Source organism: Lemur catta, chromosome 17 (assembly GCF_020740605.2).
Source record: "Lemur catta isolate mLemCat1 chromosome 17, mLemCat1.pri, whole genome shotgun sequence".
In the NCBI taxonomy this organism is placed as follows: Eukaryota; Metazoa; Chordata; class Mammalia; order Primates; family Lemuridae; genus Lemur; species Lemur catta.
The window spans coordinates 51,025,727-51,046,994 of NC_059144.1; the positions used below are offsets into that span (position 1 = coordinate 51,025,727).

Genomic DNA, 21,268 nt, shown 5'->3' on the forward strand with positions numbered 1-21,268 from the left:
CCCGGCGGCCCCTGCGCGCCGCGTCCCAGCAGCACCCGCGCCGGGCACTTCCGGCGGCGGCTCGGGAGGAAGTGCTGGCCGGCTGCAAGCGCGGAAGGGGGCGCCGGGCCGCTCTAGCCGGTGAGGCCGGCGGGCTCTCTATGGCGGCGGCCCGGGAGCCGCGCGGAGGCGGAGCCCGGCCCGGGACAAGCAGGCCGCAGTGTGCGGGGACGGGGCCCGGGCCTGGGCGGGGTGAGGCCGGGTGTGGGCGGGCACAGGGTCGGTGCCTGGGCGGCGCCCGCCTCCGAAGGTGGGCTCGGCTGAGGGAGGCGAGGGCCGGCCGGGGCGGGGTCTGGAGCTGGCGCTCGAGTCGACGCGGAGCGGACCTCCCGGGAGAAGCCGGGCGCCGGGCCGCGCGCAGGGCCCAGGTCTGGCCTTCCCGCTGGGAGCGGCTCTCTCCGAGCCTGTGTTCTCCTCGTCCAGAGGGAGACGTAGCCGAGCTCGTTCCCGCAGGCTGTTGCGAGGACCCGGTGAGAGCCTCCGCTCGAGTAAGGCGGTAGATCCGGGGCTCACTTGGCTTCTCTTCCTTGCAGCTCTGGTCGCACAGCTCCTCTCCCAGGCTCCGGGGACCCGCCCCTGCCTTCCCGGGGAAACCAGCGTCCCTGCCCCAGGATGGACGAGGAGAGCCTGGAGACGGCCCTCCAGACCTATCATGCACAGCTGCAGCAGGTGGAGCTGGCCCTGGGTGCCGGCCTGGATCCCTCGGAGCAGGCCGACCTGCGCCAGCTGCAAGGGGACCTGAAGGAGCTGATCGAGCTCACTGAGGCCAGCCTGGTGTCTGTCCGGAAGAGCAAGCTGCTGGCCGCGCTGGATGAAGAGCAGCCAGCCCAGGAAGATGCTGAGTACCTGGCTTTCCAGAAGGCCATCGCTGAGGTAGTGGAGGTGCCAGCAGCCCCTGCGGCAGAATTGGAGACTGTTCCTAAAAGAGAGGCTGGGCCAGAGCCCTCCAAAGGGGGTCAGGAGGAGGAAGAGAGAGAGGACAGCGGCGATGACGAAGAGCTGAGCGGGACGAAGGTGAACGCCCCCTACTACAGCTCGTGGGGCACCCTGGAGTACCACAGCGCCATGGTCGTGGGCGCTGAGGAGGCGGCGGACGGCTCGGCGGGAGTCCGGGTGCTGTACCTCTACCCCACGCACAAGTCCCTGAAGCCCTGCCCGTTCTTCCTGGAGGGGAAGTGCCGCTTCAAGGAGAACTGCAGGTAAAGCTCTGTCGCCAGACGCCCACAGGCAGGGGCGTGAGGGGCCGTCTGTGCCCGGCTGCTTTGTCCTGGTTGGGTGGGCGGGTTATAGGCAGTGCCCTCGCTCAGGTGTCCCCTGGCGTTTCTTTGCTAAACCAAGAAGCGTTTGAAGGGAACAGGCCCCCGACCTGTCGTCCATTTTATTCTCCAGAATGCAACTTTTAGAATTTACTGTTTGTGCGGAAATCGTCAAACATGCAAAATTAGAGGGTGTAGTGTAATCGCTGCCCGTGGTCTGTCACCCAGCTTCAACATTTATCAACATTTTGTCAGCCTCGTTTCATCTGTTCTCCCTGCCCTACTGTTTTCTTTTCCTGGACTATTTTAAAGCAAATTGCAGAAATTACTGTTTTTTTCCTACCTGTGAATACCTCAAGATGCACCTCTAACCTAACCGATAAGGATGTCATTCAAAAAGTAACTTCCGTATCATACCTGACAAATTTAATGGTAATACCTTGTTCATATTCAAATATCCACAGTTGGCCAGGCGCGGTGGCTCACGCTTGTACTCCCAGCACTCTGGGAGGCCGAGGTGGGTGGATCACTCGAGGTCAGGAGTTCGAGACCAGCCTGAGCGAGATCCCGTCTCTACTAAAAATAGAAATAAATTATCTAGACAACTAAAAATATACATAGAAAAAATTAGCAGGGCATGGTGGCGCATGCCTGTAGTCCCAGCTACTCGGGAGGCTGAGGCAGTAGGATCGCTTAAGCCCAGGAGTTTGAGGTTGCTGTGAGCTAGGCTGACGCCACGGCACTCACTCTAGCCCGGGCAACAAAGTGAGACTCTGTCTCAAAAAAAAAAAAAAAAAAAGAAATGGCGCCTCACTCTTGCTCAGGCTGGTCTCAAACTTCTGAGCTTAAGCGATCCTCCTTCCTAGGCCTCCCAGAGTGTTAGGATTATAGGCATGAGCCCCTGTGCCTGGCCTAGGCAATTCTTCACTGTAGAGTTACATCACAAAGTACATGTAAGCAGACCTAGGTCGTATGGTCTACTGCACACCTGGGCTGCAGTACAGCTACTGCTCCCAGGCTGCAAACCTTACAGCATGTTACTTACTGTATACTGTAGGCATTTGTAACACGATGGTAAGTGTTTGTGTATTTAAACATAGGAAAGGTAGAGTGAAAATACTGTATAAAAGATGAGAAGTAGCACACCTGTACAGGGGACTTGCCGTGAATGGAGCGTACAGGACTAGAAGTTGCTCTGGGGAGTCAGTGGTGAGTGAGTGTGAAGGCCTCGGACGTTACCGTGCACTCTCTAGACTTTATAATCACTGTACGCTTAGGCTACACTAAATTACAAAAAGTGTACGGGAATTGCGCTACAGCATTATGACAGCTATGACGTCACTAGGTGATAAGGGACCACCATCATATATGCGGTCGGTCCGACATTGACTGAGGTTGTGCAGTACGTGACTGTATGGTAATTCCCTACAGACGTGTATTACAAACGGTACATATCTGTGCTTTATTTCTTAAATTCTTAAATAAATGGTATCATACAGTATGATTCATTTGCAACTTGGTTTTTTCAGTAAGCGTGTTTTGAGAACACCATGTTGATATTTATGGAACTATTCATGTTAACTGCTGTATTATTTTTCTGCATGTGGCTGTACTGCATTTGCTTTACTGTGTCCCCTTCTGATGTTTCTAGCATCTGTTTACTGCAGTCCTGTGTAGTGAACTTCCTAGCACATGCCACCTTTTGCACTAGTGAATATTTCTCTAGCGTGTAACCAGCGTGGAGAGAACATACACATTTTTGTTTTTGTGTGGCAGGGCCTGTGCCTAGTCCTCCCCTGCTTGCTCACAGTGATGTTTCCCGACTTTCGGATTTGTGCCCACTGAAAGCTCCGGGACTGGCATCGGGACTGGATTAGGATTTCCTTGATCACTGGCAAGGTCGAACATCTCGTCACACACTTGTTAGAACTTAATCTCTCCCTGTCTCCACCTCCACGTCTATAAAGTGGAAGTGAGAACTGTTTCTCACGTCACTAGCAGGATGGAGAGCATTCATGTGTGCAAGGAATTCAGAACAGCGACTAACCAAGAGCAAACACACAGCAAGTTGTTTCTACCTTGTCATTGTAAAATAAATTCAGACACGGGAAGTAAACATACAATGCAGGGAGTCATTATTAAGTGAACATCCTGTCACCACTCAGGTCAAAACTACAACTTTTCCAACCCCCCCCCCCACCGAAGCCCCTCCCTGTGCCTCAACCCGAAACAGCCTCTCCCTCCTCTGAGCACAGCCACTGTCCTCACCTGTGTGATAATCACCCCCTTATGTAACTGTGGTGTAAACACTTTGGTTCAATCCTGCTCGTTTTCTAACCCTGATGATGTCGGAATCTGGTGGTCTGCGCGCGCCTCCACGCTTCTCTTGTCCTCACTGTCTCGCTGCTGGAGGGCCCGACCCCGAGGCCCCCAGTCGAACAGCCGAGCGGCAGCTGGAAAGGTTCTTTGCTTCCTGCGCATTGGCAGCGGGAACCAGGTGCTTGATCACCAGGTCCAACCCCTTTGGCAAGATTCTAGGTGAGGTTTCTTCCGTGACGTCAGCAGCCGCTGGTGCACGACGCCTGGGTTCGCTCGCTCGTTCGGGATGGCCGAGTGGAAATACTTAGTACTTCGGTTCTGTCAGTTCATCTTCATTCATTGGCTGGAAGGAGAGGGTTGCTCTTCCTCACCTGCAGTTGGGCTCCCCAGGGGCACAGTGCACACAGAAAAGGCAGAACAAATGCTAGATTTTTCTGTTTAGTTTAGTTTCCAAGATAATGAATTGGTTCTTTTTTTCATCCTGAGAAGGTGATGAATTAGCTTTCAAAAAACATTTAATACCGTCAATGAACTCATGGATTTAAATATTTTTAAGGCGTTTTAATCTACTGCAAGTCTAATCCTTATTCAGCCCCAAACTGTCCCACCTTTGCCCAGTGGGTGGCTCTTCAAGTTGACTCCTGCATCCTTCTGAGGGACCTCAGTGGTCCCCTTGCTGTCTGGGAGGCAGGATCGCAGTCAGCCAAGTCTCCAAGAAGCAGCCAGGCCTGGTTGCCTTTATTCTTCGGAGACAGGCTGGAGGGCAGTGGCGATCACAGCTCACTGTAGCCTCCAACTCCTGGGCCAGGTGATCCTCCTGCCTCAGCCTCCTGAGTAGCTGGGACTGTGGGTGTGCACCACCACACCTGGCAAATTTTTCCATTTTTTGTAGAGATGTGGTCTCACTCTTGCTCAGGCTGGTCTTGAACTCCTGGCCTCAAGGGATCCTCCCACCTCAGCCCTGGTTTCTTTTATAGGACATGATATTTCAAAACCCACAATGCAGCCACTGGTTGCTCATTGTTACTGGGTCGGGCACTGTTTCCAGGTCATTCAGTGGACAGATGCATGTGTGGGAGCACATATGTACAAACACGTATGTGTGTATATACATGCAAACACATACCTATATTTTGAAAGATAAAATGCCTTGTAATTTCACACTGATATTTCTAATGCCAATTAATGACTGTAGTGTTTTTAATTAACCTCTTCTGGATTCCATCTGTGCAGGCTTACCTTGGAGCTGTGGTGGGTTCAGTTCCACGCCACTGCAGTACAGCGACTCCCACGAGCTGTGCTTTCCCGGTGCCTGTAACAGTTAGCGTTTGCACTGTGGCCTCTTCAGTGTGCAGTAGCATTATGTCTAACAATTGTAAATACCTTATTGCTAAAAAATACAATCATCTGAGCCTCCTGCGAGTCGCGATCTCTTTGCCGGTGGAGGGTCTTGCCTCCATGTTGGTGCTCGGTGACGGGTCAGCCTGGTGCTTGCTGATGGTTGGGGCAGTTGTGATAATTTCTTAAGACAACAGTGAAGTTTGCCATGTCAACTGACTCTTCCTTTCATGAAAGCTGTCTCTGTTGGAGCCAGGCCCAGTGGCTCACACCTGTAGTCCCAGCTACCTGGGAGGCTGAGGTGGGAGGATCACTTGAGCCCAGGAATTCGAGGCTGCAGCGAGCTCTGATCGTGTCTGTGAGTAGCCACTGCACTCCAGCCCAGGCAACATAGCAAGACCCCATCTTTTCCTTTTTCTTTAACTTTTTGTTTTTAATCATTATGGGTACATACTATTCGTATATATTTATAAGGTACATGTGATGTTTTGATACAGGCATACCAAATGTATTAATCAAATCAGGATAATTGGGGTATCCTATCTGTTAAAGAATAAAAAAAGATTTCTGGCCTGACCGACATAGCGAGACCCCATCTCCACAAAAAATTAAAAAATTAGCCAGGCATAGTGGTGGTACCTGCTGGTCCCAGCTACTCAGGAGGCTGAGGCAGGAGGATCGCTTGAGCCCAGGATTTGAGGTTGCTGTGAGCTATAGTGGGGCTTGGGACCCTGTCTCAAAAAAAAAAAAAAAGATTTCTCTGTATCATGTGATGCTGTTTGAGGGCATTTTACCCACAGTAAAACTTCTTTCAAAGTCAGAGTCGGCCCTCTCAAACCCTGCCGCTGCTTTGTCAGCTCAGTCTGTGTGATATTCTAAACTCTTTCATTTCAACAGTGTCATAGCCTCTTCCCCAGGAGTCGATTCGTCCCGAGGAACAGCTTGCTTTGCTTGTGAGAAGCCACTTCCCATGGGGAAAGTTTCCCTACGAGGGTGCAGCGTCCTGGTCGCGTCCTCGGGTTCCGTTTCTCATTCCAGTGCTCTTGCTGTTTCTGCCACGGCTTGGCTGCCTCTCCCACTGAAGTCCTGAAACCCTCAATGCCGTCCGTGGCAGGAGCCTTCCAGACCCCTGCCGTGTGTTATGTTGACTCCCGTGAATCACGGATGTTCTTAACGGCACCTAAAATGGCGGGTCCTTTCCGGAAGGTGTCAGTTTGCCTTGCCAGCTCCGCCAGAGGATCACTTGAGTGGCAGCTGTAGCCTCACAGGAGGTACTTCTTAAACAGTGAGGCTTGAAGGCTGCGATTGGTCACTGATCCGTGGGCTGCAGGGGGGTGCTGTGTCAGCCGCGTGAAAACAACATTCATCTCCTTGAACGTCCCTCTCAGAGCTGTCGGGTGACCAGGTCACTGTCAATGACCAGTGATATTTTGAAAGGAATCTTTTTATTCTTTCCTGAGCAGTAGGCCTCAACAGTGGTCTTAAAATATTAAATGTTAGTACACTATGCTGCAAACAGATGTGCTGCCATCTAGGCTTTGTTCTTCCCTTTCTAGAGCACAGACAGAATAGACTTAGCGTAATTCTAAAGGCCCTAGGATTTTCAGAATGGTAAATGAGCATTGCTTCAATTCAAGTTCATGGAGGCATTAACTCCTGACGAGGGAATCAGCCTGTCTTACACAGATTTCCAGCCACACGTGGGAGCTTTCCAAAGCCCTGTTCCCTTAAGCAGCTCTTTCCCCAGCCTGTCCCTCCCCGGGCTTTTCTGTCTGCCGTCCAGCTCCCGCCGGCTTCAGGGGCTGCGTGCCGGGCCTTCAACAAGGGCTGCTCTGGAGGCCCCCCAGCCCTGAGAGAGTTCCAAGCGGGGGAAACAAAGGAACGCCCTCAAGCCAGCCGTTCAGAGGAGGACAGCAAGGTCAGAATACACAACCACAGTTCTTTGAGGAAGGATCTGTATTGTCCCCTCTGACACCAAAGCCACTCCAGGAATGCAGGTTGTTGCCTTCCCGTGGCTGCCCGCGAGCCAGGGAACGGAAGATGGGAGGTAGATCAGCATAAATGCCACCACTCGCTTTTACTGAAATTAGTAGCTTCTTACTTCATTAAGCATTCATCTAGTTGTTAGAGTGAGTTCCAAAAAGTTGATTGTGGCAGCTTTTTGTTTGTTTGTTTGAGACAGAGTCTCGCTCTGTCGCTCAGGCTAGAGTGCAGTGGCATCATCATAGCTCACTGGAGCCTCCAACTCCTAGGCTCAAGCATCCTCCTGCCTCAGCCTCCCAAGTAGCTGGGACTACAGGCTCACGCCACCACGTCCAGCTAATGTTTCTATTTTTTTGGTAGAGACAGGGCCTCGCTACGTTGCTCTGGCTGGTCTTGAACTCCTGGCCTCGAGTGATCCTCCCACCTCAGCCACCCAAAGTGCTGGGATTACAGGCATGAGCCACTATACCGGGCCTGACTGTGACAGGTTTTGACACCTTAATTGTTGCTTTAGTGGAGAGATGGATTCTTGGAGCTGCCTACTCCCCTTCTAGTGATGCCCATCTCTGTTGTTAATGTTTTCAGCTACACTTTTTTATGTTATTTTCTTAGTGGCTGCTCTTTCCCTTAAGTAGCCCTTTCCTCAGCCTCACAATCACAATGTGCATTTTAAAATGTCATGGCGCTGTCTTCTGGCTCCGTTGTTTCCGATGAGACGTCATCTGTCAATCAAACTGTTGTTTTCTTGTACATTGAAAAAGCTTTTTTCTCTTGCTGCTTTCAAGATTTTCTCTGTCTTGACCTCTAGTAGTCTGTGATGTGTCCAGGTGTCGATCTCTTTGCGTTTATGCTATTTGGGCCTGAGTAAGCTTCTTGGATCCATAGATTAATGTTTTGTTTTGTTTTATCAAATTTGGGGCATTTTCATCCATTATTTTATCAAATAACTTTTCCTGCCTCTCTCATCTCCCTGCGGGTCTCTGAAGCTCTGTTCAGTTTTTTCAATCTTTTTTTCCTGTTTATTCTTCAGATTGGAAAATTTCTACTGACTTTTTTCTTCTGCCATCTCAAATCTGTTGAGTTCATCTAGTGGATTTTTTTTAAAAAACAGGCTTTAGTTTCGCAGCAACATTGAGGCAGGGTGCAGAGATTTCCCATGTGCCCCTGGCCCTGCCCCCCATACAGCCCTCCCTGTCAGCACCACCCAGCACCAGCGCCACGTTTGTTCCCGTCCACGAGCCTCCTGACACATCACCGGCACTAGGTCTGTGGTTGATACGGGGTCACTCTTGGTGGTGTGCGTCCTGTGGGTTTTGGCAAATGTGTAGTGATGAGGATCTACTCACGTAGTGTCACACAGGGTGGTTTCCTGCCCCCAGCATGCTCTGCTGCACCTGTTCCTCCATCCCTCCCCCAAGTCCAGTGAATTTTCCCTGTCAGTGATTATGCTTTTCAGCTCTGGAATTCCCCTTTGATTTCTTTTATGTAATATCCACGTTTTTAAGATTCTCTGTTTCTCGAGTAATTGTTGTCATATTTTCATTTAATTCTTCGGATGTACTTACAATGGCTGCTTTGGAGTCTGCTCAGTTTGACATCTGGGCCCATCCAGAGTCAGATTCTATCCACTGCTTTTTTCCTAAATATGGATCACACGTTCCTGTTTGCTTGTCTCATCATCCTTTGTTGAAAACTGGCTATGTCAGATGATATACATCTGGATTCTGAGTCGTTTTCCTGTGTTTTGTGGTGTTTGTTTTAATTAAGTTTTCTGGACTAAACTGCAAATCCTGTCTCCCTCTACATAGTGTGCAGCCCCTGATATCTCTGCTCAGATTTTTTTAATTCATTTTTATCTTTTCGTCTGGGTTCCTAGGTTTCGCTTCCGTGTCTGTGCAGCGTATGGTCAGCCAGTAATGTAGGCAGAGGTTGTGCTCAAACACTTCTGGCCCAAAGGGCTTCCCTGCTCAGCCTCTCAGGCTGGGGTCAGGGAGCAGACCGCGAGTGCAGCCAGTCCCCAGCCTCCTCCGCGTTCGCTTCCCGTGGCCTCTCTCGGAGCCACTGACACGTGCACTTAAGCCAGGGACACGGAGAGCTGAGCTCCTCCACGGCTCTGTCACGTCCAGGGTCTCCCTGGTCAATATCTGGCCAGCCCAGTGCTCATCCCACCTGAGGTCACAACCCTAGATGATGAGAGTTAGTGTCCCCGTTGGTTTTTCATCAAGTTAATCACCAAGCTGCAAGGCCCTGGGGGTCACTGCTGTTTCTGCAGCCAGCGCCACACGAGCAAAACTCAGGTGTGCTGACCCGGGAGTGGGAGCAGGCGGCAGCCCCAGGTGCGGAGGCTGCCGCCTTCCCACTGTTCTGGCCTAAAGCTAAGCAGTTTTTCCAGAATAATCTCTTCTCAGTGTGTTGTCATCTTTGGTCAATTTCCAGAACTCTGCATGGGTGAGTCCTGACAATTTTCTCAAGTTTTAGATTGTTTTTCTGTGGGGAGGATTCAACAACCTTTCTACTTGGCTGTAGCTGAAACTTAGAGCCCACTTTAGTTCTAAATGCTGTCTTCAGGTTGAAGTCCTTACTTATTCTGGAATATGTCTCGATGAATGCTGTGAGGTGGGTGATTGAGTTGGGGTTTCCATATATGAAATCTAGTCTTTAATTTTTCCTTGTGAAATCCATGGGCCATGTTTTCCCAGCCGTGTGGAGTTGTCCTGTGTGTGGGGGTGCACCGTTCTCTGCCCCAAAGTCCTTTCGTGGCTATGTCATTAACTACTCTCCAAGGCTGGAAATGTAGGGATTTCCGGGTTTTTCATATTTGATTAACATCCTTGTAGCCAAATCTTTGCATACATTATTACTTTAAAAAGATCGTTTCTTAGAAGCACTTGCTGGGTTAAAGAGTACACCACATTTTAAGGCTTCTGATACTATGGAATATTCGTCCGGAAAGGTCTGCTTAACTGATGTGGTGTGTGTTGAAGGGGTTATTGAGTCAGATTCCCCTCTGGGTTTAGCCCTCCCCTGGAGCATGTTCTCTGTCCCCCAGTTGAATGGCCTTTTCAGCCATGTCCAGTGCAGTGCGGGTGGGGCAGGGCCTGTGGCCACTGCGGCCACCTGGTCGTTGGCAGTGCCCTGCGTGAGGAGCTGCCCGGGACCCTGGGCTGGGGAGGCATCGGGCCATCTCCGCCTCCCCGTGGGAGACCCCGGACACTTTCCTGCCACGTCTCTTGTTTCCACCTGCTGGTTTCTACCTGGGAAGACAGCTGTGTCGCACGGCAAATGCCAGTTCGCAGTTGCTCATGCAGGGTTAAGACAATTTCCTACGTGAAGTGATGGCACAGCAGCAGCAGATAGTGGTTAGCTGTTCATGTCTTTATTTGGCGAAGTTCAAGGTGGAAGTCCTAAGTCTGTCCCCACATTTCCTCTTCCTTCTCTCTCTGTCTCAGTTTTGTTTTTAATGTTACTCGTTCACTGGTATCTCAAAGTCAAGGCACCACTTTTACAACCGGGAGGACCCAGTCGTGTGAGCGCGTGCCCACGCACCCAGCACGCCTGCCTGGCTGCTGCCTGGTGGGGAGCGTGCCCGCCATCACCACAGGGCTGCTGCCACCTCCGTCCTCACGCCCAGGACGCTCCTCGGAGTGGCCACGTCCATCCTGAGAGAGAAAATGCAAGCGTGTTCATGTGTGTGTCTATGTGTGTAGTGTATACAGTTGGCCCTTGGCATCCATGAGTTCCACATTCATGGATTCAACCAACCATGGATCGAAAATGTTTGGGGAAAAAAAGGACGGTTCCTTCTGTACCAAACAACTTTTTTCTTGTCATTATTCCCTAAATACAATATAACCACTTGACGTAGCATCTACTTTATGTTAGGTGTTATAAGTAACCTAGAGATGATGTCAAGTACACAGGAGGATGTTCTATGCAAATACTGCACCGTTTTACATAAGGGACTTGAGCATCTGTGGAGTTTGATATCTGAGGGTGGTCCTGGAACCGTCCCCCAGGGATACCAAGGGACAACTGTATATGTATATGCAAGTGTGCAAGGGTATATATGTATATGTGCATCTGTGTGTTTAGTGTGTGCATGTGTTACTGTATGTGGAGCATGTGTGCATGTGTATATGTGTGACAGCATTTGTCAGTGTATGTGACAGTATGTGTATTTGTGTGAACATATACGCACAAAAGTATGTGTGAGACAAAGTGTGCATGAGTGCATGTGTATTCATGTGTGTGCATGTGTATACGTGTGTGAATGCTTGTGCATACATGTGAGTGCATGTGTATACATGTGGGGGCATGTGTATATGTGTGAGTACATGTGTGTGAGTGCATGTGTATACGTGAGTGCATATGCATACATGTGTGTGCATGCATGTGTATACGTGTGAGTACGTGTATATGTGCGTGCATGTGTATGCATGTGAGTGCGTGTGTATGCATGAGTGCATGTGTATATGTGCATGCATGTGTATGCATGTGAGTGCATGTGTATATGTGCGTGCGTGTGTATGCGTTTGTGCGTGCATGTGTATGCCTCAGTGTGTCTGTCTGGCTCCCTGTCTCTCTCCCTTCAGGGCAGTGTCCAGGTGGACAAGCTCAGCGCTCCTGGGCTTACCTGCCCCTGCTGGGCCATGTCTCAGCCACTGCCCCCTGTGCCCTCTCTGCAGGTTCTCCCACGGGCAGGTGGTCTCTCTGGATGAGCTACGCCCCTTCCAGGACCCGGACCTGAGCTCCCTGCAGGCCGGCTCTGCGTGTCTGGCCAAGCACCAGGACGGCCTCTGGCACTCTGCGCGCATCACTGGTGAGGCTGGCGCTGTCTGGGAGCCGCAGGGCTCCATCTAACAGGGCCCTTCCTGGAAACCTCCCGTGCCTCACGCGTGTTACCACGTGGCCACTCCCTGCCTCCTTCAGGTTGGGCGTCAGGACTGCGGCTCTGGGCCCTAGATGAGTGTCTTGCTCCCGACTTGCAGCGAGGCTCCCGGCTGGGGCTGACCTGCACTTGTCTCTGCCCCCAGATGTGGACAGTGGCTACTACACAGTCAAGTTCGACTCGCTGCTGCTGAGGGAGGCTGTGGTGGAGGGGGACAGCATCCTGCCCCCGCTGCGCACGGAGGCTGCGGAATCCTCTGACTCCGACAGCGGCAGCCTGGACGACTCCAGCTATGCCCGAGGTGTGGCAGCCGCTCAGGAGGGGGGCACAACAGAGGGCCGCCGTGACCCAGGGGGCGGGGAGACAAGAGCACGTGAAGGGCCTGGAGCAGATGCAGAGCCCCGAGATGCAGAGGCCAGTCTTTGTCTTCAAGAAGTCAGCAAGCACAGTCTTGCTGACGCGAGGCCGTGCTGTGGCCCCAGGAGGGGAGGGGCCCCCAATGCCAGAGCTGCCAAGGAGGTCTCAGGGGTGACCGGCTGGTGGACGCAGAGTGCAGGAAGGACCAGCTCCTCCGGGTGGCTTCCCCGACGCAGGGCCTGGTGTCTGGCAGCCTGGCAGGCAGCCAGGGGAATGTTCAGCAGTAGGATCTGGGGACAGTGTGCAGCCCTCGGAGAGGCCAGTTAGCACCAAGCCTGGGAGGTGTCCCCAGGTGTCTGTGACGGGAGTTGGGGGTTGCTGAAGCCCCACGTCCATGTGATCGAGGAGAGGAGGGAGCCACGGAGGTGGGGTTGGCCACTCCCCGTAAGGGCAGGGGGCGCCTGTGGAGGGGCCCGGTGCAACCAGCTGCTGCCCTGAGGGGTGGGGGCTGCAGCAGCCCACTGTCCATTGTCACGTGCCCACAGCAGGCCCGGGTGACTGTCCGGGAGCCCTAGGTGTGGAGATTAGGGCCCTGCCCAGTAGCTGAGCTCTTGGGCTACACTGGCCAGAGCCCTGGGCGCCGTGCAGACCTCTGACCTGGCTGAGCCGCTGCTCTGTTTCCTGCAGTGGTGGAATCGGGCCCTGCGGACCCCGGGACCTGCAGCTCCGCCTTCGCGGGCTGGGAGGTGCACACGCGGGGCATCGGCTCCAGACTCCTCACCAAGATGGGCTACGAGTTCGGCAAGGGTGAGTGCACGCTGCCCTGGGCGGGGTGCTGCCGCAGCGGCCATGGTGCCAGCCCATGTCTTCCCCAGGCCTGGGCCGGCACGCGGAGGGCCGGGTGGAGCCCATCCACGCCGTGGTGCTGCCTCGAGGGAAGTCGCTGGACCAGTGTGTGGAGATCCTGCAGAAGCGGACCAAGGGCGGCAAGGCTGGCGCCAACAGGCCCCCCAGGTGCCGGGGGAGGGGGGGTAGGCCCGGGGGCCGCCCGCCACCTCGGAATGTGTTTGACTTCCTCAACGAGAAGCTGCAAGGCCAGGCTTCTGGGGCCCTGGAGGCCGCGGAGGCCACGCCAGGCAGGAAGAGCAAGGACATGTATCACGCCAGCAAGAGCGCCAAGCGAGCCCTGAGCCTGCGGCTCTTCCAGACTGAGGAGAAGATTGAGCGGACCCAGCGGGACATCCGGGGCATCCAGGAGGCCCTCGCCCGACATGCCGGCCGGTACATGTGGGGCCCGACTCCGGGCAGAGGGTGGGCCCGGGTGGCCCTGCCCACCAGACGAGTGCGGGTGGTACTGGACCCAAGCGTCCGGCAGTGGCCACAGCGGCCTGGGGGAGCGGGGGCCTGAGGGGAGCGGTCCAGGAGCCACGCTGACTGGCAGCCCCTCCCCAGGCACAGCGCGGCCGCAGCCCAGCTGCGAGAGAAGCTGGCGGGGGCCCAGCAGCAGCTGGGGCAGCTCCAGGCTCAGGAGGCGGGCCTGCGGCGGGAGCAGAGGCAGGCGGGCACCCACAGGAAGATGACTGAGTTCTAGAGACCCACGAGCACCATGCACAGAGCCTGGGACCCCAGCGTGGGCTGCCTTCAGGAAGACTGCTGTCACCCCAATACCTCAGACGCCCCTGGAGAGGGGCCAGCCCACTCCCAGGCGAGCCCTCTCGGTCAGCCTTGCTGGCCTGGGACTTGTGGACGCTGCTGAGTGGAGATGGGGCTGCAGGGTCACCTCTGGACACTTATTTACCAAGCTTACCTGCCAGTGTCTGGGGCATCTCCTTATCCAGGACATTAAAGCGATTTCGCCGCAGTGTCATTCCGTGGAGACTCGGCTGGCTGCGGGGTCTCTGGGGAGAAGGGGCTGTGCAGGTGGCCACAGCCAGGCTGGGCTGGCAGGGCCTGGGTGAGGCTGCCGCCCCTGCCCAGGGTTGGAGGGCCGAGGAGGGCCAGAATTGCCCCTTCTCTGACCAAGGCGGGTCCGAGCTGGGGGTGCCCGCCGGGTTGGCTGACACCCACCAACAGGTGGAGCATGGTGGTGCTCCGGTGGGTGGGGCATGGGGGTGACTGTGGCCCTTGACGGGCTGCTGAGAGCACTTGGTGGGGCGGGTGGACGTGGCTGCCCTCGCGGCTGTGGCTTCCGCGCTAGTGCTCGGTGGCCACTGACCATCCAGTTCCCTGCTCTGCCCATGGTGGAGGGGACGTAGCTAGGCCCCCAGGACAGTGCCAGCCGGAAGCGCACACTCACCGACTCCGTCTAGTCTAGGCCTCGGGCGGGCGGCTGAGGCAGGTGGGTGGGAGGCAGCAGGGGAGGCGCTCTGAGCCGCAGGGGCAGGAAGTGAGGTGGGAGCTCGGCTGCACAAAGGCCTTCCTGGCCTGCCCCAGACAGAGCTGAGGAGGAGCCGGGCCCACGGCCGTGGTAAGTGCCTGCTCCCGCCTGCAGCCTGGACAGGTCCTAGCCCTCGGCGCCCACCGAGGTGGGGGCTTTGGGGGTCTGGGGTCTGGGAGGGCCAGGCCCTGCCGAGTCGGGCGAGTCAGCTGGGTCCCTTGGGAGAGCATTCCCCTCCCCGGGTCTGGGCAGACTGGTATCGACCTCCAGGGAACACCCCTCTCGCCCCCCGATCTTGCCTCCCTGCTGCCGGGCTGTGCCAATTGTGGGTGTCCCTCACTCCCAAACGCTCTGCCAAGCCCCCAGGAAGGGGACAGATCCTGTGGCAGGGTAGGAGAGCCAGGGAGAAGTCGGATGGGGACATTCGGTGCCCACAGCAGCCCCCTCCTGCCCCCTGCCCCCCTTCCAGCTTGTTGGGGTGCTGGGCTCTGTAGTGAGTGGCTTGGGGGCATCACCTGAGATGAGGGGGCCACCCCCAGGCAGGGATGACCACCGATGAGGTCTGGCCTGGGGCTCACAGGCCCTGGGGCTTCCCCAGATCTGGGGTGTGGTGACCACAGCTGGCCTTGGCCAGCACGCAGCTGCCCTGCTCCTCCTTGCTGGCCGTGCTCCGTTGCTGTGGTCACCCTCCCCGGCTCCAATGGGGCCAGGCAGAGCACCCTCCACTCACTCACCTCCCCAGGAGCCCTAGCCAGAGGCGGGCGCCTCTGGGCAGGAGGGGCTGAGCCTGGGGTTTCCTGTGCTGAGTCAGCGCCCAGGGGGAGGGGCCGCCTGGCAGGGGCAGGGGCCAGGCTGGTGCCCTCAGCCTGCCTGCAGTGCCCCTCTCTCTTCTGCCCCCAGGCCCCTGGCTTCACAGGATGGGGCTGCGGGTGCCCTGGGCCCCTCCTGCCCTCTGGGTCCTAGGGTGCTGTGCCCTGCTCCTCTGGCTGTGGGCGCTGTGCACGGCCTGTGGCAGGTACGTCCGTCTGTGGCCCGCCCTCCACTGCCCAGCTCTGGAGGGGCTGCAGGCACGTCTGTGCACCCAGCTCTGCGCGCCTCCACCCTGGGCCTTGGACCTGAGGCCGATCGCCCCCGCCCTCACCTCTGCCTCCCCGGCCTGACAACGCTCTTGCCCCCAGGAAGCGGGAGCGGAGGCCCTGGGCCGGGCTGCAGGGCAGCGTGATGCCCGCGGAAGCCGTGAGTGCCTGGCTGTCCCGGGGCCAGGGCGGGGCTGGCTGGGAACCGACCTGCCCGCCTTGCCCCCAGGCACTGCTGAGACGGACCCAGCTCCGCTCCCTCAGCAAGTCGGACACCAGACTGCACGAGCTGCACGCGGGTCCGCAAGGCTGCACAGGTGAGCAGGGCCGCTCAGCGTCTCCGAGGGTCGGGTGTGGGCGGCTGGGCGGGGCTTGCTGTGCAGCACCCTAACCCTGGGCCAGACGTGCTCCCTGCTCCCCAGTGACCTCTGCTCTGGCCCCAGCCCCAGCCCAGCGGCCTGTCAGCGTGGATCTCCTTCGCCCCCACTGGCCAGAGATGTCCAGGGCCCTCCCCAGGCTGCAAAAAGCCACCTCTGCCTTCCCACACCAAGAGCTGCCCCAGGGCCCACCTGCCGCCACACCCCCCATGGGCCCCTTGGCCACTTATTCCAATGTGGGGCTAGCGACCATGCCCAGGGCTGGCCTGGCAGCCAGCCCTGTGGTCGCCGAATACGCCTGCATCCAGAAGCTCAAGGGAGCACAGAGGGGCCCCCAAGAACAGCAGGGGCGGGCCAAGGAGTCCCCAGCTGCTCAGGTAAAGGGGTCAGGGTGGGCACGGTGGGTGGGCTGGGCAGGTCCTCTGCAGGGTGGATAGTGCTGACGCCTCGCCGTCCACTTCCTTGCTGCAGGTGGACACCCTGTACTCCAGGGTCTGCAAGCCTAAAGGGAGGGACACAGGACCCACCACAGCCCCGCTGGACCCCAAGGGCAGGGGAGCAGTTCCAGCCCTGGGCAGTGACGAGGCCCGTGAGGCCGTCCCGCTCAGGAGCCTGGGTGTGGACAGCGGCCCCCTGGAAAACGTGTATGAGAGCATCCAGGAGATGGGGGCGCACGCGAGCCCAGAGCCCCCAGCTCTGGCTGTCAGCATTAGTGGACATAAGCGGGCCACCTGGGCCCCCTGCTGCCACCTGCCTCAGCCCGGGGAGGGACTGGACACCCCTCCCTGCCCGAACACTCGAGTGCCCACGTCCCGTGCTCCACAGTGAGGCCCGTTCCCCCTCCGCAGCCGGCAGCACCAACCCCAGGTCTCAGGGCTGCCGGGCTGCGCGGTCCCTGAGGTGCGCGCTGCTCTGGCAGCCCTGGCCTCCCGGCCCGCGTCTAAATAAATGGCATCGCCGGGCATGAACACGGCCGTGCCTCACCGCCTGCCCTTCTTGAAAGCTGGGTGGGTTGGGGCCGGGGCCGGGGTTCCCCGGAAGGATTACAGATGTCCCTTCTGGCCTGGGGAGCGGGCTCCGGCCGGGCCGCCCGAGGCCGAGCTCCGGCTGGTGCGGCTCCGGCGCCGGGCGGGGAGGGGAAGGCGGAGCTTGCGCTGGCGCTTCCAGGCCGAGTCCGCACGAGGGGGCGGTGCGGCGGCCGGCGGGGTGGCCGTCCGGGGTGGGACTCGGGCCCTGAACTCCGCGGGAGGGCTCCGCCACCCAGGCCCGGTGTTACATAAGGGGTTGGGGGTGGGCAGGCGCGCGTTAAAAAGTAACCTGCTCGCGGGAAGCCCGTCCAGGCAGCGCAGCACCCTCCCCGGCTCGCGCAGCGGCCGGAGCGCGCCCGTGGGAAGCGGCTCTCCCGGGCGGCGGGCGGGGCCGCGGGTGCGGGCCCGGCCCCCTCCGCAGGCTGGCGCGGGAGCTGCCCGGCGGGGCGGGGCCGCGGGCCGCCGCGGAATGTGGATACCGGCGCGGGCCAATGGGGCGCGGGCCAACGGGGCGCGCGCCGGGCGGGGCGGGCCCGGGCGGGCGGAGGGGCGGGGCCCGCGGGCAGCCTCCGGGCGGCGCGGCGCGGGCGGCGGCCGGATCCAGGGCGGGGGTCGGCGGCCCGGCCAGCCCGGCCCGGCCCGGGGCTGCGTCCTGAGAGTGCGCCCTCGCCGCTGCAGCCTCGGCGCCCGGCCGGCCGGCCATGGAGGCCGAGCGTCCCCCGCCCCGCGCCGCCGGCCGGGACCCGAGCGCGCCGCTGGCCGAGGCGCCCTGGCTGCGCGCGGAGGGCCCGGGCCAGCGCGCCGCGCCCGTGACGGTGCCCACGCCGCCGCAGGTACCGGGCGCCCGGGGCGGGCGCCGACCAAGTTCCCGGGGCCGCAAAGATGGCGTCCGGGCCGCGCAAAGAGTGGGCCCCCGGGGGACGGCGGGGGCGCGGCCGCGTGGGTCCGAGCGTGTCCGTGGGTCCGGCGGGGCAGCGCGGAGCGGCGGGGCCACGCTTCCCGCCGCGCCGGGCCGGGGGCGGGGCCGGGAGGCGGGGCCGCGCCGTCCACACCGGCCGCGGCCGGTTTGGGGGGCGGGCGCCGAGCTGGTCCCGGCCGGAGGCTGGGGGACACCAGGCCGCCGCCGCCTCTGAGCCTGCCCTATCCGCAGGGCCCTGCCGCGGGCGGCGGCTGTGCGGGGTTGGAGCTCGCGCTGCCGCAGGAGCCGGAGCCGCGGGCCGCGGAGCTCGGGGCCCCGGGGACGTGGGCGGGGGCGGCGGCGGGGCTCCCGACTCCGTCCGCGCACATCCCGGTCCCGGCGCAGAGGTGAGCCGCGGGGCTAGCGTCCGGGGACTGGGTGGGCGCGTGTCCGAGGGTGGGGTGCGGATCCGTGCCTTCCCGCCTTCGCCGCGGGAGGCCTGGGTGGAGGGGAGGTCCGGATCCCCGGTTTCTAATCGCCCCTCCAAGGTCTCCAGCCCCGCAGGAGTTGAGCAGAAATGATCGAGATATTACGGCCTCTTATTCCCCCTCCCCCAGCTCTTGGAGGCCAGAGCACAGAACTGGGGGGGAATGTCAGTTTCTGTGCAGTCAGTCGGCCTGGGGTTGACTGTCCAGGAATCCCCGCGGCTCCCCACCTCCACCTCCTACTCCCGCGTGCCCCCACCTGGGGCTGGCTGCGGGGGGCAAGGGGCGGGCTCTGGCCTGCCTCACTGGGGCCTCGGACCGCTTGGAGCCCGGGCTCCTCCTGGCTGCTGGCGACCGGCGCCGCTCCCACCCTTCCCAGGCCTGGCCCTGGGCCCACAGCTGCTGTTGCACAACCCTGGTTAATGTGTGATGGGGGGAGGACTGGGCCGGGCCTGGCCCCCAACTCCAGTGGGCTTCAGACCCCTGCCCAGCACCGAGGCCTGAAGGAGCCACAGTGGAACAAAGCCCAGGGTGTAGAGAACTCAGGCTGCAGTGGGACCCCAGTCCCGTTCCTGGTGGTTCCTGGCGATTTTCAATTCTGCAACCCGAGCTGGGGGAGGAGCCAGGCCTCTAGTCCTGGGCCAAGAGCGAGGCAGCCTGGTGTGCACACACGTGCCTGGGCCTGCACGTGTACCCAGGCCAGGGAGGGGCCCAGAGCACTTGCTGGCCCCACCCGCACCTGCCCCGTCTCCTCCAGAGCCACCGTAGCAGCCGCCCGGCTAGAGGAGGTCATGGCTGCCGCAGCCCTCACAAGCTTGTCCACCAGCCCCCTGCTCCTGGGGGCCCCGGTTGCAGCCTTCAGCCCAGGTGAGACTCAGAGGTCTGTGCTCAGGGGTGTGGGTGGGGACAGGGCCCAAGACTGCTGTCCTTTGAGGGCCCTACAGCCACCCAGGCTCTTGGGCAAAGAGAGCTCCCGAATCTTGGACCTGAACTGGCCATCTGGACCCTCGGTACCCCCACGGAGGCCACAGCTGCGGTACCCTGTCTTCTGGTCTCTGTGAGCTGTCCTCTCCCTGCACGGGACGTCTTCCTGTGCCAGGGAGGCTTCTCCCCCAGCCCCTGTGGCAACTCTTCCCGGCCAATGCCTCTTCCAAGGGGCCCTGCCCACCACACTTACCTGAGGATAGTGAACAGGTGGCAGCTCAGAGTCAGGGACCTGCCAAGGCCAGCAGCTGGCCATCGGGCAGCAGTTTCTGCAGAGCAGCTCGAGCCCACCCCGGTGGTATGTCCCCGCAGAGCCCGGCTTGGAGCCCTGGAAGGAGGCCCTGGTGCAGCCCCCGGGCAGCTACAGCAGCAGCAGCGCCAGTGGCGAGTGGGGCTGGGACCTGGCCAGTGACCAGTCCTCACCATCCACCCCGTCACCCCCGCTGCCCCCCGAGGCAGCTCACTTTCTGTTCGGGGAACCCACCCTGAGGAAGAGGAAGGTGAGCTTTGGGGAGGGGCCTGGGGCGGGGGCGCCAGGGTTGAGCCTGACTGCCGGCCCCTGTCCGCAGAGCTCCGCCCAGGTGGTGTTCCAGTGCCTGTGGAAGAGCTGCGGGAAGGTGCTGAGCACCGCGTCCGGGATGCAGAGACACATCCGCCTGGTGCACCTGGGGTGCGGAGGGGCCCGGGCTGGGCCGGGGTGGGGTCCCGCCAGGCCACCCCTTCAGTCCCGTGTGTGTCCCAGCAGGAGGCAGGCAGAGCCAGAGCAGAGTGACGGCGAGGAGGACTTCTACTACACAGAGCTGGACGCTGGAGTGGACACGCTGGCTGACGGGCTGTCCAGCCTGACCCCAGCGTCACCCACGGCCTCCTTGCCACCCAGCTTCCCCCGCCTGGAGCTGCTGGAGCTGCCGGAGCCCCCTGTCCTGACCTCCGCAGGCACCCCCCAGGCGTGCCACGGTGACCACGCCTACCAGGCAGGCGAGGCCACAGGCGGCAGCTGGGGGCAGCTCTCGGAGCATTCTGGAGGCCTGGAGCCGCAGCCCACTGAGGTCAGACCCTGCGTGCCAGCCCTTCCCGCCAGGACGGGCGCCAGCCTGAGGTGTGTGTGGGCTGAGGGCGGGGCAGGTGCCAGGCGGGAGCGTCCCTGCCCCACCGTGCCCATGCCCCCATGTGTCCCCCCAGGAAGCCCCGGGGTGATGCTAAGAAGTGCCGGAAGGTGTATGGCATGGACCACCGGGACCTGTGGTGCACAGCCTGCCGCTGGAAGAAGGCCTGCCAGCGGTTTCTGGACTGAGCCCCCTGTGCTCACGCAGCCCCCAGGGCTGTTGAAAGGAGAAAATAAGCTACCACCTTCTCCCCACCCCCAGCCTGGGTGACACTGTCCTGGGAGAGCCCCGGGGCCTCCCCCAGCCGCAGGGTCTACTTTTTAATGGGGGAAGGAGAAGTTGGTGACCCTGAACCCCCAAAGGTGGGGGAGGGGTCCCACCATTCAAAGTGCCTCTGAAGAAACCAGCTTTTTGCACTAAAGCCAAACCACATCGTTGTCCCCTTGGCCACTGGGGGCCTGGGGTCGGCCATCCTCCCTGCGTGTCGGTCCACGGACTTGTCCAAGATGTAACGGGCCCAGCTTTGGGGCCGGTCTGCAATGCACTTTGAGGGGCGTCGGGAAGAGGGCTCCCCTGCTCGCACTTAGCTCGGGTTCGAGGGCCCTGGGGCTGACCTTTTACCATGTTCCGAAGCTCAGGTGTCTCACGTCTGGGCTGCACCAGGCGAGGAGAAAATTAAAGATTTGAGATTTTTCCAGAAGTCGAGTCTGTCTCCTGGGAGGAAGGACGTGGGACTGGAACCCCACGGTGAGCAGAG

General features: G+C 59.3%; 3 protein-coding genes across 11 annotated transcripts; all 3 read left to right on the forward strand.

Moving 5' to 3' along the window:
* Positions 1-20: 20 nt before the first annotated feature.
* ZGPAT (zinc finger CCCH-type and G-patch domain containing) lies at positions 21-14,050 on the forward strand. Of its 2 annotated transcripts, none has more exons than XM_045529383.1 (7): positions 21-120; positions 573-1,238; positions 11,621-11,754; positions 11,969-12,124; positions 12,868-12,987; positions 13,056-13,461; positions 13,633-14,050. In XM_045529383.1, exons 2-7 carry the CDS (start codon positions 652-654, stop codon positions 13,769-13,771), a joined length of 1,542 nt encoding a protein of 513 aa, XP_045385339.1. In that variant the 5' UTR covers positions 21-120; positions 573-651; the 3' UTR covers positions 13,772-14,050. The 2 variants fall into 2 exon arrangements, with proteins under 2 accessions (XP_045385339.1, XP_045385340.1); XM_045529384.1 differs by lacking the exon at positions 21-120 and adding an exon at positions 136-231.
* Positions 14,051-14,152: 102 nt separating this feature from the next.
* On the forward strand, positions 14,153-16,982 carry LIME1 (Lck interacting transmembrane adaptor 1). Of its 6 annotated transcripts, none has more exons than XM_045529388.1 (5): positions 14,153-15,572; positions 15,736-15,793; positions 15,863-15,950; positions 16,056-16,387; positions 16,482-16,982. In XM_045529388.1, exons 1-5 carry the CDS (start codon positions 15,475-15,477, stop codon positions 16,836-16,838), a joined length of 933 nt encoding a protein of 310 aa, XP_045385344.1. In that variant the 5' UTR covers positions 14,153-15,474; the 3' UTR covers positions 16,839-16,982. The 6 variants fall into 6 exon arrangements, with proteins under 6 accessions (XP_045385344.1, XP_045385342.1, XP_045385346.1 ...); XM_045529386.1 differs by having other exon boundaries at positions 14,153-14,647; positions 15,458-15,572; positions 15,736-15,950; XM_045529390.1 differs by having other exon boundaries at positions 14,153-14,647.
* A 1,191-nt stretch (positions 16,983-18,173) lies between these two features.
* On the forward strand, positions 18,174-21,208 carry SLC2A4RG (SLC2A4 regulator). Of its 3 annotated transcripts, XM_045529401.1 has the most exons (6): positions 18,174-18,343; positions 19,179-19,288; positions 19,718-19,905; positions 19,975-20,075; positions 20,151-20,504; positions 20,588-21,208. In XM_045529401.1, exons 2-6 carry the CDS (start codon positions 19,213-19,215, stop codon positions 20,697-20,699), a joined length of 831 nt encoding a protein of 276 aa, XP_045385357.1. In that variant the 5' UTR covers positions 18,174-18,343; positions 19,179-19,212; the 3' UTR covers positions 20,700-21,208. The 3 variants fall into 3 exon arrangements, with proteins under 3 accessions (XP_045385357.1, XP_045385355.1, XP_045385356.1); XM_045529400.1 differs by lacking the exon at positions 18,174-18,343 and having other exon boundaries at positions 18,359-19,288; XM_045529399.1 differs by lacking the exon at positions 18,174-18,343 and having other exon boundaries at positions 18,355-19,288; positions 19,718-20,075.
* Positions 21,209-21,268: the final 60 nt, after the last annotated feature.

Excerpts from the sequence above, each read along its gene's own strand:
- ZGPAT (XM_045529383.1), top strand. The coding sequence starts at position 652 with ATGGACGAGGAGAGCCTGGAGACGGCCCTCCAGACCTATCATGCACAG. Across the intron at positions 12,125-12,867 it reads CGACTCCAGCTATGCCCGAG|TGGTGGAATCGGGCCCTGCG; the intron begins GTGTGGCAGCCG and ends TGTTTCCTGCAG. Across the intron at positions 13,462-13,632 it reads CTCGCCCGACATGCCGGCCG|GCACAGCGCGGCCGCAGCCC; the intron begins GTACATGTGGGG and ends GCCCCTCCCCAG.
- LIME1 (XM_045529385.1), top strand. The coding sequence starts at position 15,475 with ATGGGGCTGCGGGTGCCCTGGGCCCCTCCTGCCCTCTGGGTCCTAGGG. Across the intron at positions 15,573-15,735 it reads CTGTGCACGGCCTGTGGCAG|GAAGCGGGAGCGGAGGCCCT; the intron begins GTACGTCCGTCT and ends TCTTGCCCCCAG. Across the intron at positions 16,388-16,481 it reads AGGAGTCCCCAGCTGCTCAG|GTGGACACCCTGTACTCCAG; the intron begins GTAAAGGGGTCA and ends TCCTTGCTGCAG.
- SLC2A4RG (XM_045529399.1), top strand. The coding sequence starts at position 18,514 with ATGATCGAGATATTACGGCCTCTTATTCCCCCTCCCCCAGCTCTTGGA. Across the intron at positions 20,076-20,150 it reads ATCCGCCTGGTGCACCTGGG|GAGGCAGGCAGAGCCAGAGC; the intron begins GTGCGGAGGGGC and ends GTGTCCCAGCAG. Across the intron at positions 20,505-20,587 it reads AGGACGGGCGCCAGCCTGAG|GAAGCCCCGGGGTGATGCTA; the intron begins GTGTGTGTGGGC and ends GTGTCCCCCCAG.